General features: G+C 32.8%; 1 protein-coding gene across 13 annotated transcripts in view; it reads right to left on the bottom strand.

Moving 5' to 3' along the window:
• dnc (phosphodiesterase dunce) overlaps nucleotides 1-22139 on the bottom strand; it is a 458672-nt gene that overhangs the window by 63979 nt on the left and 372554 nt on the right. For 10 of the 13 annotated variants that reach the window (XM_073084957.1, XM_073084966.1, XM_073084964.1 and 7 more), the window contains 2 exons: nucleotides 14410-14607; nucleotides 9117-9152 (listed from right to left, as the gene is read on the bottom strand). In XM_073084957.1, the coding sequence (XP_072941058.1) occupies nucleotides 9117-9152; nucleotides 14410-14607 (234 nt within the window). Of the gene's footprint in view, nucleotides 1-6542; nucleotides 7505-9116; nucleotides 9153-14409; nucleotides 14608-22139 lie in introns of those variants that run through there. The other 3 variants (XM_073084956.1, XM_073084959.1, XM_073084967.1) reach the window with 2 other exon arrangements.

Below are 22139 nucleotides of genomic sequence, written 5' to 3'. Positions count from 1 at the left end.
AACAGGAATACTGCCCTAGCATCTCTACTCTCTAAGGATTTTAACTCTACAAGATAATCCTCAATTTCCGTCAACCGTAAACACTTTCCACCACCGATAATTGTCTTGCATTATTAAAAGTTATAAACAGTTATTAATTTTAAATTACGAAGTAGTAACTATCTTTTAGGGCCATTCAAAAACAGACATTTCTGTTGCGTTTCATGCCGCGGAGAGTGACAACAAGGCAACCGCAAATGATATGTACAATTGTACAATACAAATGTAAGTACGTATCCAATATCATCTAAGTTATTTCAGACCATATACACTAAAATAGTAGACCTTAAAAGTTCGAGAAAAGCCAATTGCATTAAAATTTTACAACGTTGTATAAACTACGATTCTAACTTTTGTACGATCTTTACAAATGTTGAGTCAATTTCGACAGCATGAGCGCTTTTACGATACCTACGTTACAAACTTTGTATTACTCCATACGTATATATTGGGTCCTAGGAAAGTACATAAAGCCCGAATCGTAAAGTCAAGTTTGGCTTAATTACAACAGTTTGGCTAACGGAGAGTAATGTTTTCCTATCGTCACGCCATAAGGTGAGTTTATTACCAACGTTTACTAAACATCGACTTCGTGCCTAATGTGCAAATTGTGAAATTTTGAAGTGAAAAGAAGGCGGCGATTCGATAACTGGCTAGAATTTGAAGTTGAGATTTCAAGGGCCCGTCACTTTTAGGCGCATTTTGTTGTATGAGAAAGAATAAAGGTATGTACTCTCACGCCAAGGGAGTGAAACTAAAGCGCATAATTAATACAGTTAAATTGAGTGTATATTATGTTGCTGATATAAAAAATTAAAAGACATAGAATAAGATAACGTTTTCGTTGTTCCTTTTCATATTTTTCGAGCGTTATTATGTTTGTATGTCTCATTCTTTGGCACGCCTTTCAACCCAAACGGTTTGACGGATTTTAACATATGAGGTGTCGTTGGATTCATCTCAATTGTGGCAATGACATAAACCTGTCGAGATTTTTGTTTTTATACAGTTGTTTATTTTTGAAGTTTTACTTCTAATACGGGTACAAGGTGCACGTACATTTGTATCAGTGGCAATCAAGAAAGCATTTTATTTAATGTTATGTGGAAATCTCTTTCAATACAAGTTCAAATTTTAAATAGACAAAGTGTAATCTGATAAGTATTATCGATGTAAAACGAAGTCTATTAAAATCTTGTCTTACCCATTATCCTTTATGAATTATAATCATAAACTGAACCAGTCTTGCGAAGTACTAACTATAACTAATGAATAATTGTATAACATGACGTAAAACTTTACCGTACATAATTTAATTGTTTCGCGTATCATGTTGTAGTGTGCGAAGAACCACACGTGAATGAAATTAGATTTTACTGTGAGTGTGTGTTCCTTTATAGACAAAGCCATTTTCTTAATGTTCTATTATAATTTTATCTTGTACGTATTAACGGTTGTGTAATTTTACGTTTAAATAATATGTAAGTGTTAATAGTTTCTTACTAGCTTCGAGCGTTATTTAGATTAATTAGATAACAGTGATTTTGAATTTTTCATCGCCCGACCCCCATAGTGTCTAAAAATAATTCATGACCCTCCGTTGTTCCTAATCTTTGTTTTATTCTGTTATACTTCAAATATGAATTGAGTTAAGTATCGGTGAAATACTTAAGTACAGACAAATAACAAACATTACATCAATGATATTCAATAAATTCACGCAAAACGCCTTTGAAAATCTAAGTAAAGATGTTTTCTTTTTTACAGAGACTTCGTAACCCCAGAGGGTCGCAACCCACACTTCGAAAAACATTGACACATCAATCGAAACCACTAGATTGAATGCTCGTTAGTGAGATTTCACTCGTCACAATACTTGCGCGAAGGTCGCGATTATTGATTTGAAAGAAAGCTGCCACGTCTCTCGAGAGTGGAGCTTAGCTAATACAGGCTTTAAAAGGATTTATTAAGCGAGACATTATACTCAGACTTTAACGGTCTAAGATCATTTTTCATGGTTATACAATATTGGTACATAATTAATACATATTAATATATAGAAATCTGATTCATTTAATTAAAGTAAAATTAACTATCGTATTAAGTTGCGATTGACCTTTTTATTTTTTGGAATTGATTTTTTTATAATTTTTATACTCGTAATCAATATTAATATTATCATTAGACAATTGCTTTGTGTATGATATGTTAATAATAATATATTTATTGTAATGTTAATAAATAGATATTGCTTTAGTCATCAAAATGTACTTAATTAACTAGGTAACTCTTAAGATGGATACATATGTACAAAATGTGATGTGATACATATAAAATTTTGAAAAGTGCCTATTACTGTCTGTTATAATATTACCAGCTTCCATTAGAATTTCTGTTTCCTTAAATAATATTAACTGGTACAAGGTACGCCCATTTCGTTTCGCTAAATAATATTCCTATCTTTATCTTTTCCTGTTCTTATTAAATTATTTTTTGCAAAAATCCCTCTAACCTTTGAAATATTCTATCACGACTCAAAGGGCTACTCTACTTTGATAAAATAAATTAAATTCTTGAAAGTGTACGGATTCATCTTTAGCAATTGCTTCTTTTTTTATTTTATTATTTAGTCTAACTTTTTTATTATTATTTACTCAATGGGTGCTTTGAAAGTCAATCAAAAATACTAAACGAAGGCAAAAATAAGGACAATCAATGTCAGTAAAGACTACTTAGTTTTCGCTCTGTAGTCGTACGTCGATAATCATTCTTATTTTTAATGCTAACATGAATGTTCGTCAATATCTATCAAATTGAAAAATAAAATCATTTGCCAGAGAAAAAAATAAACAAGCTACAGTTAAATCTTTGTTTCAATGTAGACACATGACGAAGAAAGAAAAAGTTTCAGTGCAGTCAAATGAGCCAATTCAAAAAGTCTGATGCCACTGATACTTCTACTATTACTACGAAGTTACTTATTCAATTGTGAGCAGAAATAGTTTGTAATACTCTATACTCCTCGACCACGCAAGGTACGGATCTTTCTCGGGACCAGAATACTGCAGTATCCCCTGCCTGTCGAACGAGGCGACTAAAACTAAAACTTCTGGGGTCACGGGTGGCAAGAGTGGGACTTCGAACCGCCGGGGGTATGTGTCGTATACCGTCGTACGCACTAGACGGTATGGCGAGCGTCAAGCTCACCTGGGCGGTGCCCGACGGGGCAGCGCGCTAAGAGGGCTCCGGTTGCACTCCTTCGGATATCCTGAAGCCCTCTACGCGGCGCCGAAGACGGCAACCGGGGGTTTTTGTGCAGTAAGAATCCCACGTAACCCTGCGTCGCTACCACCGCACCGGGTACCTTTAGAAGGTTTCCCCCTCGTAAAAAAGGTACGAATCTTTCTGCTTCCATTCATTATCTTATAAGTAGATACGTAAAAGTATCTGTAAGAGTTTTAAAGGGTCTACTAAAAGGAAAATGGTTCTTTTGTTTCATCACGTTTTCACAATAAAACAAAGTGATTCTCGTTGTTACGGTGTAACTGGCATCTTGTAAGCTTTCATTGGCGTTTACAATAAAAGATGTTAAGTGCCGTACCATTCTAATAAAAATTTGTACTGTACTTTTACCTGGTAAGAACGTATTTATTTAAACATTATTAGTTAATTTTAGCCGTCTATTTCGAAAAATCGAATGGTATTCATTTGAATTACATTTGATATTGATCGTAAATGCATTTAATTGGTGGGTTTTCTTGCAATTCTTTTAGTAAACAAGTCATTTAATTCGAAAATCGTATATAATTTAAGGTAAAATAATGTCTGCCTAATTACTTGTTCTTACGCAATGAGACTGGCTTTTGACCTTTGCTTTCGCCGTCCTTAATAGCTTCATTATCGTTTTACTTCTCTCGAATCTTTCTTTAGGTAAATACATTTCAAGTATATTCCTATAATTTCAAAATAACAGCTATTTGTTAGCTCAAATGCTTACTGACATGATATCAAAATCTAAAAATTGGCTATGTAATTTTTGTCTGTATCGATTTATTTCCACAAGTCCTGGAAACTTTACGGATTTGATGGAAAATTGACGCAAAAATTACAGCGTAACATATTTTATGCGCACGATCATAAGTAGGTGGTATGGTGTGAAGGTTTGGAATAATTTTATAAGAAATATTGGTACCTATCAATCCTGATTAGGCACCGTAACCTTTACGAGCTTTGTCACGTCCTAAATAAATAAATTATCACATCTATATTCGTATCGGTTGATGGATTTATCAATTGAGTTATCGAGCTGAATGAAAATCTGGGGTAGTCCCTAAATTTATAGTTTGATCGTAAAAACATTATATAGATTCAAATAGGTAATATTCAATAACTGCCATAAAAAGATAGCTTGAGGGAAACCCCGCCGTAGCATACCAAGGTATGTAAAATTTAAATAATACAGTCATAAATATTTACATTATAACATGCATATTAATTTCTATACTTCAATAAGCATATAGCTAACAGAGTAAAATAACTAAATAAGTAGATAGGTAATTAAATTAAATCATAAAATCGATTCGTAGAATTAATTCGGGATAGTTCTGGAACTATCTTTTGTATCATTTTCTCCGAAATAGAGTTCTATCTAGTTCTGAATATTTTGACAAAATGTTAAAAAACACCTACATATGTACATATTGATGAGCATATTATTTTAAGCATAATATTCACTGTAGTGAAAGGTTTCGTATAATTTTGTATAACCTCAGACAATTTCTAAGAAAAAAGAATTGGAGGCACTGTACCGTGTGTTATATTTTATTAATAGCTATTTATATTTTTATTTAACCTAAAATCCTGTCTTTCTTTTTGTTAATCTCCTTTGAAGCTGATAATATGAAAATGACTTAATCATTAAGGAAGGCATTTATGGAACGAGTTTTTTCTAAAATTAGATCAAACAAGAAACTTGGGTACAAAATAAATTCAAGCGAAAATTATATTAATAAGCTTATGTCTATTCATCGAGAGTCGGTGTGTAGGCTGTGAGTTGCTTGGAGTGTTTTTGATCGTTAAGTAAACTTTTCATGGATTTCATTTCCTGCGGGAAGTCGGGAGGCACGGAACAAAATTACGGACCCGAGAATAGATTTAGACAGATTATATGTTGAAGAAGATATATTAAGATATTGTCTTCCTACAACTGGTATTTGTTTTGCTATTACTAATAGCAATTTGTAATTTTAATACCATTAAAATGAATGCAAATATCATCCAATTTCATTTCGGTTCTATTCAAAGTACACCTGAATAGATTTTTAAGGGGAAAAAGCAATCCATATTTAAATGAATTTACTATATTAGATATGTATACGTGGAAAATGTAAAACGTAATAATAACGTCAAATATTTTTCCTTTTTAAACTTAACAAAGTCTACTACAAAGTTTTTACAATAGGAACTCTAGAATAAGCCGCGCGTCTCTCATTGTCTTTTGCTGGGTTCTATTTATTGGCTGGCTAGTACATACATACATCTGGCACACAATTAATATAATGGTCATAAATTTTGCAGTTGGACAATGTTGTTTATCTTGAATTCTTGTGTCAGAATGTGTACGTGCTTTAACAAAGGCACTATTTTCTTCAGAGAAGCGAATTTTCCTTTACAAAGTCTTAATATGAATTGTGTCTTGTATTCTATTACATACGTATGTTTCTAGTTTTACTCCGTCTTTGTTCGGAGCTAAGAAGCTTAACTTTTGTAGTAATAATATAGAAACAAGAATTGTAAAGCAAATATGCAAGCAAAGTCCTATTTCTACTAATGGTCTTTAATAATAAAAGTAATCAATTGGTAATTAGGTAATTGGACAAACGTGTATAATGATTTAACATTAACATTAATATAATATGTTCGTCGTTAAATTCTATTATGTTTGTCAACTAACTACCTATGAAGATCTTCTGAGAATAAGTTTTTTCTTTTTAAAGCGTAGGTGAGCGCGTCTTTTTGAAGGTGGTAGAACCCTTTGTGGTTCGACTCCGGCGGCACCACCGCCACACCTATTTCTACCTAATAACAGCAGTGTTAGGCGCTGCTGTGTTCCGGTTTGAAGGGTGTGGTAAGGGAGACAGGGTATTTTAACTGCGTTGTGGGCGATTCTCCCTAGCTGTTTTATTGAAAAATGGAGATTTCAACGCGTGGGTAGATATTAGATGTATTGAAACGTAATGGGTGTACTTGATGAAAAATAAATAAATAAATGTTTCTCTCTTATAATCCCACGTTTAGATTTTCTCTATTGTTAATGCTATAAAAACAGTGACATTTATTACGAAATGTTATACTATTTAAATATCAGACCGGTCGACACAAGTACACATTTTAATAAACCTGTCAATTAAAAACGTATGAACTTTGGAAAAAAAATGCACAGTTTTATCTACATTAAATGTATTAATAATGATAAAGCATGTTGAGTAGCGCATGCTACTTACGCGTCACGCCTAGTGCGTTCATCCCAAAACTTGTCCCAGAAGGTGGATCTGTTTTTGATGCGGAGGACGCTAGTGCTGAGCGTGCGAGGCAGGGAGCCGGCAGCGCTGCCCGCGACGCCGGTCGCCATGCTGTGCTCCGACGCGGAGCTTTTCGCTATGAAAGTGCTCCCTCCACTCGCCCCCAGCCTCTCTGATTGTGACTCTGAACGCTGCATCGTGATCCTCTGTACCTACTCCTCACTACACCACACTACGCCTCTCAATGTCACACTCACCGACACCGACACCATGAGTTTAATTTCGTTTTTTGTATCAATTAGTAATCACGCCAATTAGTCCGCTTTTACATTAAATATTGTTCCTGTTGCGGAGTAAAACTAATAAACCTACACATTCAGTTCCTTTATCTTTATCAACGTCCAATATAATACCGCTCGTTTTATCCGGGAGTCCTTATCAAAAACGAGGCAACTACTGTGCTTATAGCTTTTGCGTACTATTTAATAAACAACTTTATCACAATTATGTTTTTACAAATTACACGATAATAACGAAATATTTGAAAGCGATCATTTCACACATTAGGCCGTGAATAGGCATCTTTACCAAATAGTTGGATATTAGATTATCTCTAGCTTGATCTGTGCGTGCATCGGAACTAGGGTCGACCTGTCAGACCAGTAAACGACCTCGATGTTGTCCAATCGTCAGCAATGTACACACCCAGCATTCAACAATAAGCGCGTTTTATTTTATACATGTGAACCTGCACACGAGCACTCCGCGATAAATGAAAGCACGTGCGGTTCGTTACGAGAACTCGAGTGAATCTTAATAGTCACATTTTTTTGGGGTTATCGTTTTGGCGAGGGGTTTTATTGAGAAGGTGAGTCGAGCGCGGAACGTATTGTGGCATGGGGAGTAGCGTACCGTCGGCGCGCCGCGCGGACTGTCAATGGAGGCGGCGGAGACGAGAGGGCGCTGGTAGCGTCCCACTCGCTCGCCCGGCCGGTGCCGAACGCGCGCGACTTTACCCGAGGATAAATTTGGCACTAATGGAAACTGGCGGCGGCGGTGGGCGCCGGTAATCAATGTTCGACTTGGAAATCGAGGGCCACTGAAGCATTAGCAACGCCAAGGAGAATTCAGGTGCTCCACGGACGCACATTGTCACACTAGCGTCTAGCGTTACGCTGAACGCAAATCGCAACGTCTCACAAACAGTTTGTGTAACAAAGTTTTCTTATTTTGTCTCACTGCATTGAGCTCAAAAGGCTTTATTTATGTATTGGTAAACAGCTATTAGAAAACATTGAGCTTCGGAGATAATAGAGAACTCTTTGTCGATCGCTTCCCACGGCATTGCCATCGCCCCCATTTCTACCTTTTTCTAACAGGAATGTATCGCTTTTATGTTTTCAAAGGGCGTGGTAAAGAAAACCCACTCTTTGAGACATTACATCATAGTCTTCAAAAGAAATATTACATAATTTAAAAATTTATAAATAATGTAGAAAAACACTTAGAGATATCTATCTACATACCTACATTGAATTGTTTGTCAGTAATTAATAAAGGGCTTATGAAAACACACATAACACATGTTACATTATGATGATAAAAATCGTTCGAGCTGGTACTCACAGGGGCTGATAAGGCGTGTGATGCGTGAGACCTGTCAGTATGCGAAAGTTCTTTTATCGGATTTACAATTTGCACGAAGCTGTAACTTAATTTATATTCCGTGTTTGAATATTTAAATTTTATTGTTTCGTATTCCATTTTAATATTTTTTTATTAAAATTAAAATTAATTCCATATTTACTCGATAAATAATAAATATATTATATGTAAATATCGCCTATAATTTCATTGCAAATGTACTGCACTTTAATTTTAAATTATAATAAATTTTGTTTCTTGCACACATATTTTTTTATTTAGACTGAAATTTTGCTTCAGTGCAGTGGTGTAATACCACTAATATCTCTACACTAATATCTACTATAAAGAGGAAAACTTTTATTGTTTTGGTTGTACTGAATAGGCTCATAAACTACTGGACCGATTTTAAAAATTTTTTCACCATTCGAAAGCCACATTATCTACGAGTAACATAGGCTATATTTTATATGATAAATAGATTTTGAGGCGGTACAAAGTTTGCCGGGTCAGCTAATCGTAAATAAATTTGTAAAAAATATGTACAAATTAAAAATTGTATTAAAACATAATCGTATAGATACTGATTGAAATTAAACTTTAATCAAATATGATCATCTTTTGTGATTTTTTTTCAACGATAATCATTAAAAAAGACTTACATAATATCCACCTAACACGATTATTTAATCATCAAATGCAACGAAATTTTATCGAAGTACGATCCTGTAATTTACATTACTATACACAAAAACTTAATCTTAAAATATTAAAAACGTGCTCAATATACGTAACATTCGTGCAATATACCAGGGCAGTGGCTGGGTAAGCGAAAAGAACAAGCTTTAGAACACCAGAAGTGAATTAAAAGGCTCGCATGCTAATTAATACGCGCAGATATGTGGTACATACGCTCTGTCCAGCTGTGCCGCCTCAGCCTCCTTGAATCTGTAAGCAATTAAAAAAATATGGAAAAGAAAGACAGAAGACGGCCTTAGAAACATAGACTACGATTGTTATGCCACTTAAGCGGTTTAGGTCTCGATTACGGTATGCAGGGTCGAGCTTCACATCAAAACTTGTGCAAGAGTACTGTGTTTGCAGTTGGCAGTAGTGGTGTTGGTAATAGCATGGACAAGAACACTCTACCAGACTACGTTCAGTTCAAATCGATGCAATCATAAAACAGTGTGTGCTGACTTATCGTACATTATACTTAAGGCTACGTATTGGCATCCAATCTTGGAAAATAAAGTCATTTGCTTGTATTGACTATATGTTGCGTATTCTCCCAAAGTAATCATTTAATCGAAATATCCTCGGTATTTAAAGAGAGGATGGATTGCAATTGCTTTCTCAAGTACAACTTACTTTATAGTATGTAAAACTTTATTTACATAAAGTTGATAGAGTTTGTAATTGACGATATTCATCTAGATTGAAATGGGTCGAAATGTATAGGCAATGCCATTTTTTGGTTTGTACGGTACTTTTGTAGAGTGAATAAAATGTATACGTAATTTTTATAACTATTCTACAAATATAATATACTGCAAAGAACATTTAGATGGGCCACCATATGGAAAATTATGACCATCGCTTATGGATTTTGCACCTCCAGACGAATTGCCAAAGCGACGAGCGTTGATTTTGGTTCATTACATAGCGTTTCGGGAATGTTTCGGGAGTTTATTGAATTATGAAGGACATTTGGACATCCAGAATAAAGGAAATGAGACGAGAGCTTACTTTCCAGGTAGAGTTTTTGAAAACAGAGATATCTTATATCCTTCCGAATGCTTTAAGGTTTAGGGCAGTTTATGATTATTGGCTTATTGACAAATAGCATTGCGCCCTTTTGTAAGGAGTTGAATAGGTTTAGTTTTTCCTACGGCACCTCTGCATAGACTTGTTTGTTTGCGTGTCTTAAAACTGTGTTAGACAAACAGGACTTCGCACTATAGCATATATTTCATGGAATTAAACTCAACAAAGTTGAATTGACTGCATTCCATGATCTGCTCTGGAGCGTCATCAAATTCAGACACAACAATTTGTCCGCTTCGCTCACGAGCATCGGAGAGATATTCGCATGACTTTTCCAGTAAATATCTTGTGTGCTGTCATCCGAATAATGTTGAATGCGTTTGCTACAGCATGGTAAGTATAATATTTAGTAAATTAGTAAAATTTTATGGTTGCATCGGGTTAACTATACATCGATTTACACATTCGTAACAGACGACACAATTTAGGGTTTACTTGACGATACAGATTTTCGAAGTTAAAAATAAATGCATGCTATCACCAGTATACCTATGTGGACAGTTGTGAGTAAGCTGGCTACTCAATTGTTAGTCGACATAACATATACACGGAGTTGTTTAAAACTGAATAGCTTACTTGCTTCCTGAGTCCGAAGCTGAGTGTCCTGTGTAAGGCCATTGTGGCAATTTATTGGTGTTTTCTGATAATATATGATGAATATAGTATATTACTTCTATTTTCTTCGTACCTAACAAATTCAGAAATGTACCGTGAATCACGCTTATGTTGAAAACAAAATGGTGTATTGTAGTGTGCTTGAAACCGCATCAAAACATTTTCTTCAAGACATTTGTACAGTTTTGTCTAATTTGAAATTTTTAACTGGTGCACTTTTGTAGATTACCTATTAATTTATAAGTAATTTGGTAGATAATAGTTTATTTTAACACACACGTATGTAGTAACCTTATCCGTATTAAAGTTCAAAATAAACCCGAATCCCACGTTCAAACGTTTCAGTTAATGTAAAGGGAAAACCCGGTAAATATATTAATGCAGGGGCATTTACATCGAAAATAATAAAATTACCCCAATTAGGTGACGCAAGGGTATTTTGAGTAGATAAATATACGTGAGGTGGGATTCGGTGAGTTAGAAATACTTAAACGAAACCATATTCTGATTAAACGAATTATTTCATACTTGAAACACATAATGAATACCTACTCAGTGGCTTGCTCTTGCTCTTAAGAAGAATCAGGAAAATCAATTCATAAGATATCAAAAATATATAAATAATTTTAATTATTTAATATATTCTGTTTATTAATTATTATACTATGTATGTAATATTAATTATTTCTATTATTGTTACGTATAGATAAAACGTATAACATGTTCGATACCTCTTTCATTTAATAATTTAACCATATTGACTATTTTGCATCTGTATTGAACGAACCACCGTGCATAGTGACAATAGATTTTATGATTTCAAAATTAACTTAATTAACTCTAAGTAAATAAAAAACATAAATCCGGCAGAACAAAGGATCTTTTATCAAAATAATTTAAAATATTAGGTAACCAACTTTAATGATATATAAAACGATTCAATAAAAATGGTGGGAACTTAGCTGCCAACTTAATCGTGGAATTTTCATTAAAACTGACATGCCTATTAAAACCTAACTGTTATTTCATAATATATATTGAAAGATTATAAAAGTAAACATTGTATGTAAGTTAAATTTTATACAATAGATCTGATATTGAAAGTAAAACAAAAGCTTTCTTCATCATGATTAATTAATATTCACTCTATAGTGTATTTTGCTTATCTTACTTTAGTAGCTTTATTGTTCTGAAATTTTATTATTTTGAAGTTAGACTGTTTTGTATTTTCTTATGTAAATTCCGTCAATTATTTTTCGTGCATATAATTACTACCAAATACCTTAATAGAAAATAATATGCCGCTTTTTTTGGCTTTGGCTCGACTTGGCGGAGGCACTGCCGTGCCTCCAGATACATAAATCGTTTATTTATAAAGAATATTTTACGTATTGATTGTATTTTTACGAAACTTAAGAGTGTCTAGCAATATCTATTCTGATTTACACTAGCTCTCTAAAATCACTAGAAATTCACTATATTATCTTTGCTTTCTCAACTTTATTACAATTTTATAGGTTTGCACTGCTCTTACTAGAGTTATGGGTTTATTGTCCCTGTGAATACAAAAAGCCTGGGATACACGCGACATTTCAAAAAAAGTTATTATTCCTGTTAATTAAAAAAAGATAAATTTAAAGCAATTTCATTTAAAGTTTCTTCATCCAATTTCACTTCTAAAAAAGTGATTTCAATCTGTTAGAAACGTTCAACTATTATAATTAGGAACAAAATCTCTTATACACAGAAAAGTTAAATTAAACGTGGGCGAATCACAGGAAAGCGTAATTATATTTTAGAGCCCATTTTCCATTTAATATTGGCCGTACTGATGCACTTAAAAATCTTTATATCGAGCACGCCCGTTAATTACTCATAAGTGCCTTACCTACGAGTAGCTAAATATAACATACCATATAGTATAATATGTGGTATTAGTGATGTAGGTAAATTTCTTAATAAGATTTTTGTATTTCGAAAGAAATTTTAGATTCGTAAGTAACTGTCAATTTAAAATGATATATGTGATTGTATATTTGTTTGCGGCGTACTATTTTAAACAATTTAAATGAGGATGTTCTATTCTAATATCTCTATTAAATTTTCTTGATCGAGTTCAATTATGTTTATTCTTAGATCAATAAAATCGAATGTTAAGAAATAATATCATTTTTGACACCTCCTTTCAAATGCTATGCTCGTTTTGTTCAATAATAATGTAGAAGTGAGATCTTTGTTAACATTGAACAGAAGTTATAAAAATAAGAATCAGAACAATTTTATATTGTATGAAATAATTTGTTTTTTTGAAATCGTTACAATTTATTGTAACTTAATTTATCTGGCTATCTTCATATAAGTAATTTTATACTATTTTTATAACAAAATATGATGTTTTCTTGTTTTGAATTCGAAATAAATATAATTTATTATCATCGTGATGTTTTTACTAAGTGCATATAACAAGATATTAAATTTTAATAAAATTCTTCCTTTAGAACACAAATAGCTGACACTACATACTTATTTTACAAAAAAAATCTTATAGAACGAACCACGAAAGCTTTATTTGACGGTATTTGATTCAATTGTCAATAGAAAATATAATGATGGTTTATGGAATTTTTTGATGGTTTTCGTAAATATAAAAATTGCATATAAATTTTAAAAACTTATTTATCGAAGTTTTACAATATTTGTAATTTGAAAAAATTATAAAGATATAGAGGTAATTTTAAGGTAAATCAATTCGTTTACTATAATGCTAAATTTTGAAAAACTTCTCTAAAATTTGGCTCTTAAAAACTTGGTTGGCTAGTCGATTAATATACTATTACATAGTATCCAATTACTATTAACATAAACACATTGGTATTTGACAAAAACTCCTTAATTTTACAGTGTATAATTGTTAAGTGTGTTATTAACTTAAATACTAATAATGTTAATAAATGGTTTTAACTATTTCAAGTTCTGACTATTTAGGTACATAATATTTTTACATAATAGAAGCAGCGTGAATTTTTGGAGGTGACCACTGTAGCTTTTGGTCAACCACTTTGGATATTATCATAGCCCCATCGCTAAGGACTAAAGTGACTCTCTGCTTTGTTACATCCTTTTTGTTAGTACCTACAGAGCAATAATACTCTTGGTTTGTATAAAGAGGATGTTGTGGTACTTTGACAGTAAACCTTTGTATAGATGTACTTATATTATTTTTTTAAATCTACAGACGAATACTCAATTTTAAGTTATAATGCAAGATAAGATAAATTAGTATTAAATAAAAATTTCTTCTTATTCAATCGTTGCTATCACAAATCTTTTGATTTATATGAAGTAGTTTTTTAGAAAAGTTTCTATTTTTTGTGTCGATTTAGGTTAATATTGGTTTTATTATTAATTTGAGCATTCGACTGCAATTGATTGAAATGTTGTAAATATGTTTTCTATACTTAAGTCTAATTAGGTAAGTATTTTATGTTTATGTTTTAGTAAGTAATATTTACAAGTTATTTGAAATTAACACAATGTTAAGTTAAGCTGTATAACATGTGTCATGAATTAAAACCATCATTATTCATATGATTTTTTTAATAAATTCCAAAATATTGTAATTTTCGCAAATAAACCGTTACTTAAATGTTTGCATGTTCTATGTAAAGATTTGAGTTATAGGTTTCAACCAATCACGTTGAGATTACGATAACATACACAAACATTCATGACACATGTTGCAGCTCGCCTGCTCCGTACTTACCTCTCGCTGGCAATGGAGCTGTTGCGGGACATGGACTTGGGGGACATTTCGAAGTCGGAGTCGGAGCGGTAGAGGAAGGACTCGCGGCGCTGCGGCATGGCTTGCAGCACCAGCGCCGCCGACGGCGAGCCGCCCTCGAGCGGGGAGCGAGCGCCGCCCGCCCCGCCGCCCGCGCCCCCGCCGTTCTCCACATCGAAGCTAGAACAAACACCATACAATTAGCAAAATGTATATATTTCGTAATAATACATGAAAATTAACCATCTTTACAGACAAACGAAACTCGAATTATCGTTACACAATCGATAGATTGTAAGTACGTTTGTACTAAGTACGCTACATTGCTACACGTAACATATTATGCAAACGTGCAGACATTCTTACCACCCACCTAAGTAATTTTGTCATATTTTGTAAATAAACGTAGAAAACAGATGTTTCCGTTTCAAAGATTTCGACATAATTACGAATGAATTCAGGATATTACGTTTATATCAGTTTTATTTACGCCCAGTAACATAATGATAACCACTTGATAACGATATCTATTAATCTGATGCCTAGACAAGTAATTGAAACTGATAATATGGATTAGGAATCAATTGCGTCACGTAAACCGGTATAATTTTACTAATGTTCTAATTTACAATAATTTTATCAAGCGATTCTCGTAAGTGATTAAGTAAGCATATCATATCTTTAATTTTTGTTCAATGTCATTAATTTATGACATTGCATATGAATTGCTTGACGTAGAGAAGATCCTATCAGATGTTAACCTTATAACTGTTTGAGGCAACGAGAGACATCTAGAGGAAAATGCTGAAACAAACGACTTGTGAACGCGGAGGAGTTTTCATCGCTTCGTAGTTCGAGTGTTTGTCGCAAGAGGGAGCTTTACTGTGGTTCAGCTTCAGCGGTTTTTCTTCGTACTATTTTATCATATCGTATTTGTATTTGTGAAATAAATATTTATTGAAGACCTTATTTAAAGTAAGAATTTATATTAAAGTAAATTTATCATACCCGGTACCTTTCAGCTTCAGCGGTTTTCTTTTGTATCTGTTATGATAATTGTTATTGTATTTCATCAAAGTCTTCCATAAGAAATATTTCACATAGGTAGTGAAATATTTCTTATGGAAGACATTATTTAAAGTAAAATTTAAAATTTAAGTAAATTTATCGTATCCAGTATATTATAATACATTATGTTACTTAATTAAAATGATTAAAAATAAAAAAAGAAGTTATTACGGGTAAATACTACAGTATTTACCAGTAATAATTTTTTCCTTTACATTCAGTCCTTTTATATTTTTATGCTTTAATATTTATTTAACAATGAGAAATTTACAAAACGAATTATGCTCTTGTCTTGTAGGATTGACCATATATAGTTAGAAGGTTTTATTATTATTTTTGAAATGAAATACATTTGCGGTAATATTGGTTGCAATAAGATATTCACAATAGTTGCTAGGAATCTCACAATCATCCATGTCATATATCCCAGGTACGCTAAATATTGGTGTTATTATTTCAACTAATCATAGGGATGGTACAGAAGATATTAGGCTTCAAGGGAAGATAGACAGACATGTCTATCTATCCTCCCTTGTATCATCTTTTATTTAAACTTGTTTAATGCGCCGTTCCCCTGATATTTGAAATCGAGAAACTCAAGTAAAGTCATCAACGAAAGTAATATTACGAATCAGGCCGAACCGACGCTAGCGTTGAAGCGGAAAATGTGTTATCGAAGTTGTGTTACGCGATGCGCGCAAATTTAAGGTGGGCTTAGGCGCGTTTATGCGTAGTATAGAGCAGCGTTTCCCAGCCCTCTTCAGTCCGCGGACCCTTAGGAACACAAGCACAGTTTTCACGGACCCCTTTAATAAAATAAACAGCAAAAAAACGGATTAGGTATTTATTTGAGTTATTACAGATACAAAAAACAAATACAGAAGTATGTTGTTGAAATTTGTAGTAAAGCGGCCCTTTTGCATTTAATGAGCGATGTATGGTCCAGAGATGACACCGCGGAACCCCATACATATACTCGCGGACCCCCAGGGGTCGCGGACCACTGGTTGGGAAACGCGGGTATAGAGTATAGAGCAATGGTATGTGACAGTGGTCTCGAACGTACCGATTTTTCGGTATTCCTACCGTTATTCGTTCTGGCCTACGAAATACCGAAATGTGCAGATTTTTCCAGGATTTCAGAGGATGCATGGAAATTGATGATTAGGAACTATTTAAGGATGAAATCACTTTAAATATAAAGTTAGATAGTAACTATCATCGAAGTAAGGTCGTCAGGACGAAAGAATCTGTGAATTATGGATAGGTATGTCAATGAAAAAAATGGTCGCCGGAACCAAACATTATATAAGACCATTTCATTTTAAGAAGATAAATAAACGAATTTTGTATTTTTTGTCATTTTGGGTAAGAATATACAGATTTTAGTGGACAACTCTACCGATTTCGTCTTATGATGTTCAAGACCAGTGAGTGTAGATGGTATATGAGATTAATTATATCTGGTAATTAATTCTTTGTGTACTAAATTCTGGTAATTAATAAACGATCTCAACGGATACACATAATAATATTACATTATTTTGACAGAAGAATTTGATGCTATCAGCTGCTAAGAATGTGTGTTACATTACTCGATTCATTATATTACGTGTGCCTGGAGTCACCTTTCAATTTTTTTTATTTTCTGGTTCTATTTAGGAGCTACATTTGAAATTCTTATCAAAATATAAAAACCAAATTAATTTTATTATCTATACAAGTATTAAAAATAATAAACTGATTATAACAGAACTTAAAAGGTTCCTGGGGTAACGCGTTTTATTTTATACACCATCAAATTTCATTATGGAATCATTGGGCATATAAATTATTGACCAAAGTCATATATTCAAAAATTCTAATGACATAAAATTTATAGATAATAATCCACTAATGCCTCGAAAAGTGTTGCGCTATAGGGAAGAAGTGACGCGAAATTCCATGTATGTGCAATGCACATTTTACGTCTTTTAAATAATTATAAATATAAATGTTTACATTGCGGTACTTATTAATCATCATCAATAATTATTTATTGTGAAGCTGGAGCTACGTCATTCCATACGTAATCACAATCAAGCAAGTAATCCTGCATACACAATAACATAATTTGAAATACATAGTTGAACTTGAATACATGAGTATCCAACGATTACGCACATGCTATTACAACACAAACAATTACAACAAACTAGTTAAACAGATTTTTTCATATATGTATATATAATGTATACGCGGGCACAATCATTTATTGTAGTTGTCATATGAGATAGGTTATAAGTAATATTCTAAAGCCACATTATAAAAGTAGATAAGATACTTTCCTAGCTATCTATAGTTAATCTGTATCTTTACGTCGTATAAGGTGCAATGTAGTGATGTTTGTTTAGGCTTCCCCGAATTACATTAAATGATATAGGTTAACAGCAGTGTTAAGCACTGCTGTGTTCTGTTTTGAAGGTTGTAGCAAGGGAGACATACATTTCCGAGGCTCTAGCTTAGTCCTTAGGGGTAGCGGCGTATCCTATCTAGGGTTGATTACAGATGTCCATGGGCGGCATTAGTCACTTAACATCAGATGGATTGCATGTTAGTCTGCTACACCTATATTATTTAAAAAAAATGCTTGTTTTACGGATAGCGGTAATTTAGTCACACTTACTTCTGATTCTACACTAATATTATAAAGAGGAAAACTTTGTTTGTTTGTTTGGTTGTAATGAATAGGCTCAAAAACTACTGGACCGATTTTAAAAAATCTTTCATCATTCAAAAGCTACATTATCCACGAGTAACATAGGATATATTTAATATGAAATATATTTGATAAATAGATTTTGAGGCGGCACAAAGTTTGTCGGGTCAGCTAGTAAGGTTATAAAAATAATAGATATCTAGCGGAGTGTAAACAAAGTAACCGACAAAAGAAATGTAATTTTTGCTTCTTCAAAAAATAATTACGACGTTTAAGTTGACCAATCATAGACTGAAATATTATTTCTATAATATTTCAGTCTATGATTACATATACAAGCACATCCTTGTTCAATACTTGTACAGTACAATAATATATTCGTTAGAAATAGTGTAGGTAGTGTAAATCATTATTATTTTTCGTTATATACTACTATTAATTACAACAATCAGCCATATCACCTATAATACTTCAGGTTTCAACCGTATATTTACAGAATTGTATGCACTTGACTGTATTTTCCCCAACTTTTAGTGTGTAGGTAAACCTAAGTCCAGTAAAATTATAAATAATAATAATAATAAACTATATAATCATCGTAATTAAAACAAATACACAGTGAGTTATGAAAGATCAGATATCAAAATGAGGCTATGATAAAAACAAACAAGTAGCAATATTTTTGCATAAATTCGATGCAAAGAACAATGGCGCAATCATTATAATGAAAATGCATTATTTGATTGAACTCTACAAATATAGGCGTACTATTTTATTTATCTATGTTTAGCTCACGTAAGATTACTGCAGATCTTGCAGACAATAAACGTACCTATTATTGATGACGGCAAAGGTGTCAGAAGTAATACCTAATTGCGTTATGATAAATAGAGCATTTTAATGTTTGTCTTGCAGTCATAGATTAGTAAAGATACTTCGCCGCCTTGAAATTGAATGAAGCCACAAATGGCTTATAATAGTAAGTTCTTTTTTGAATTCTTGAAAAATAATAACATTTTTAGAGAAAATTTACGAATAAATAACTAATACCGTGTAATTTACAGTTACAATGTACAATTTACAAAATAAATAAATAATTATTTCGAATATTTTAGGGATATTTTAGCACGGAGACGTGGCTAAACTTTTTTACGCAACTATTTCAATTCTCAACTGGGTACATTTTCTTGTTAGGAGTGAGTAATCTTTACTAATCTATGCTTGCAGTGAACAAGCTCTAATAGTTATTAGTTCGGAGGAGTTTTCATCATCTCATTACTGTCCCACTGCTGGGCACGAGTCTCCTCTTAGAATAAGAAGGATTAGTCCATATTCAACTGCGCTGGCCAAGTGCGAATTGGTAGAGCTTCACATACCTTTAAAAACTTTTCTTTTTTTAAGATTTCTTAAGTATGCAGTTTTCGTCACGATGTTTTCCTCCGCCATTTTGGTCAAGTGATAATTAATTTCTAATACGCACAGACCTTTTAAAATCAGAGGTGCATGACTGGGATTTGAACCTACGAGTACGACTCCTCAATCAGGAGGCTGAGTTTCTTAACCACTAGGCTATCTCTGCTTTTTAGGGTTGTAGTTATGCCAAAAAATCAAAGACAATACCTACAATTATTTTCGTACCGACATAACGGTGAACAATATATAAAGAGAAATTTTGATCGATTCGGCGAGGGCGCTGCCGCCTGCCCCAGATAGGAATCCAAATAATAAAATACTTCACTGTTCACTTCACTTATAATATAATAATTATTTATCTTTCTGTAGTTTTTGGTGTTTTAAGAGTAACATTTTTATTTACAATTTACAAGAAAAGGACATAAAAATAGTATTATGTGTCCTAATTACATATTCATTCATATCATTATAATTTTATTTCAAAATCTGTATTTGAGACTTTTCCAACAACCAAATAAATTATAATCTTATATATAAAGTTCTCGTGTCACAATGTTAGTTACCGTACTCCTCCGAAACGGCTTTACCGATTTTCACCAAATTTTATATGCATATTCAGTAGGTTTGAAAACCGCTTACTATCTATTTTTCATACTCCTAATTGTTCACCCTTAAATTTTTTTTATTTATATGGCAACACAAAGTTTGCCTGGTCAGCTAGTTAGTTATATGTACTAAAACTAAGAATACCGAAGTTTATTGGCTACCTGTATTGCACAAGAGAAAAATATATACAGGGTGTCCCGTAAGTACCACGACAAACTTGGGAAGAACATAGGTGAGGGTCTGACCTCTCTGAGAAAAAAAAATTACCTTAGTAAAAGTGTCACCGTTTTTGCACTATCGATTGTTTTAGATTTTTTGAGAAATTCAGCCCTCTTCATCTTCTTTCGTTAACTGCGTGTACAAATTTGGTGATGCAGTGTTTATTTTTTCTGTTAAATACTATCAGATAGTTGGTCTATCATATTGAAATGTAAATTGGTTAAAAGATGTAAAGGAACCATGAAAAAAATAGGGATATTTTAAGATTTTAATTTTTTAACTATTTTTCCCTCAACTTTGACTCGTCGCGGTGAAAAAAAAATGTACTGGACTATAAGTGTACGTTGCGCCAAAAAATATGTCCAGTAAATAGAGATTTCAAAAAGGTACCACACTTACTATTTAAAGTTGAAAAAAAAAAGTTAAGGCCGTTTTTGCATGAAAGCGACTGAAACCAACTAAAACGTAATGATCGAGTTTTTATTTAAATTACGGTTTCTACCGACTCACAACGTGTCAGGCAGTACTAAATCACATTATTACCTAGTTACACACTTAAAAATATCATTCTTCATTTGTAAAAAAAACAATTTAGTAACTAACTAGCAAACAAAGTAATACAATTTATTAAGTCAATTTTTACCTACTTTGAACTGTCGTTTCGAAGTAAAACTTCGTACATGTATGTAATTTGAATGACAATACCATAATTAGACATCTTGGAACAGATCTGATGATGGAGCCAGGATATGGATGGTAGGTTTTATTATCAATTTAGCCAAAATTCGAGGGATTTACTAATAAATGAACCATGCACCTGCTGGCTCCATCGTCAGATCTGTTCCAAGATGTCGAATTATGGTATTGTCATTCAAATTACATACATGTACGAAGTTTTACTTCGAAACGACAGTTCAAAGTAGGTAAAAATTGACTTAATAAATTGTATTACTTTGTTTGCTAGTTAGTTACTAAATTGTTTTTTTTACAAATGAAGAATGATATTTTTAAGTGTGTAACTAGGTAATAATGTGATTTAGTACTGCCTGACACGTTGTGAGTCGGTAGAAACCGTAATTTAAATAAAAACTCGATCATTACGTTTTAGTTGGTTTCAGTCCCTTTCATGCAAAAACGGCCTTAACTTTTTTTTTTCAACTTTAAATAGTAAGTGTGGTACCTTTTTGAAATCTCTATTTACTGGGCATATTTTTTGGCGCAACGTACACTTATAGTCCAGTACATTTTTTTTTCACCGCGACGAGTCAAAGTTGAGGGAAAAATAGTTAAAAAATTAAAATCTTAAAATATCCCTATTTTTTTCATGGTTCCTTTACATCTTTTAACCAATTTACATTTCAATATGATAGACCAACTATCTGATAGTATTTAACAGAAAAAATAAACACTGCATCACCAAATTTGTACACGCAGTTAACGAAAGAAGATGAAGAGGGCTGAATTTCTCAAAAAATCTAAAACAATCGATAGTGCAAAAACGGTGACACTTTTACTAAGGTAATTTTTTTTTTCCAGAGAGGTCAGACCCTCACCTAAGTTCTCCCCAAGTTTGTCGTGGTACTTACGGGACACCCTGTATAAGCATAAAATTATTGATTTTTATGGCATTAAATTTCTAAATCTAAGTAGGTAGTATATTTATAGTTAAAATTATAACAAGACATAGTGGTCTATTTCTGGCGCTCTA

The sequence above is a fragment of the Epargyreus clarus genome, unplaced genomic scaffold, assembly GCF_041222505.1.
Source record: "Epargyreus clarus isolate Ecla_fem2 unplaced genomic scaffold, WU_Ecla_fem_2.2 ptg000021l, whole genome shotgun sequence".
Lineage (NCBI taxonomy): Eukaryota > Metazoa > Arthropoda > Insecta > Lepidoptera > Hesperiidae > Epargyreus > Epargyreus clarus.
This window is presented reverse-complemented; position numbering and strand designations above follow the sequence as displayed.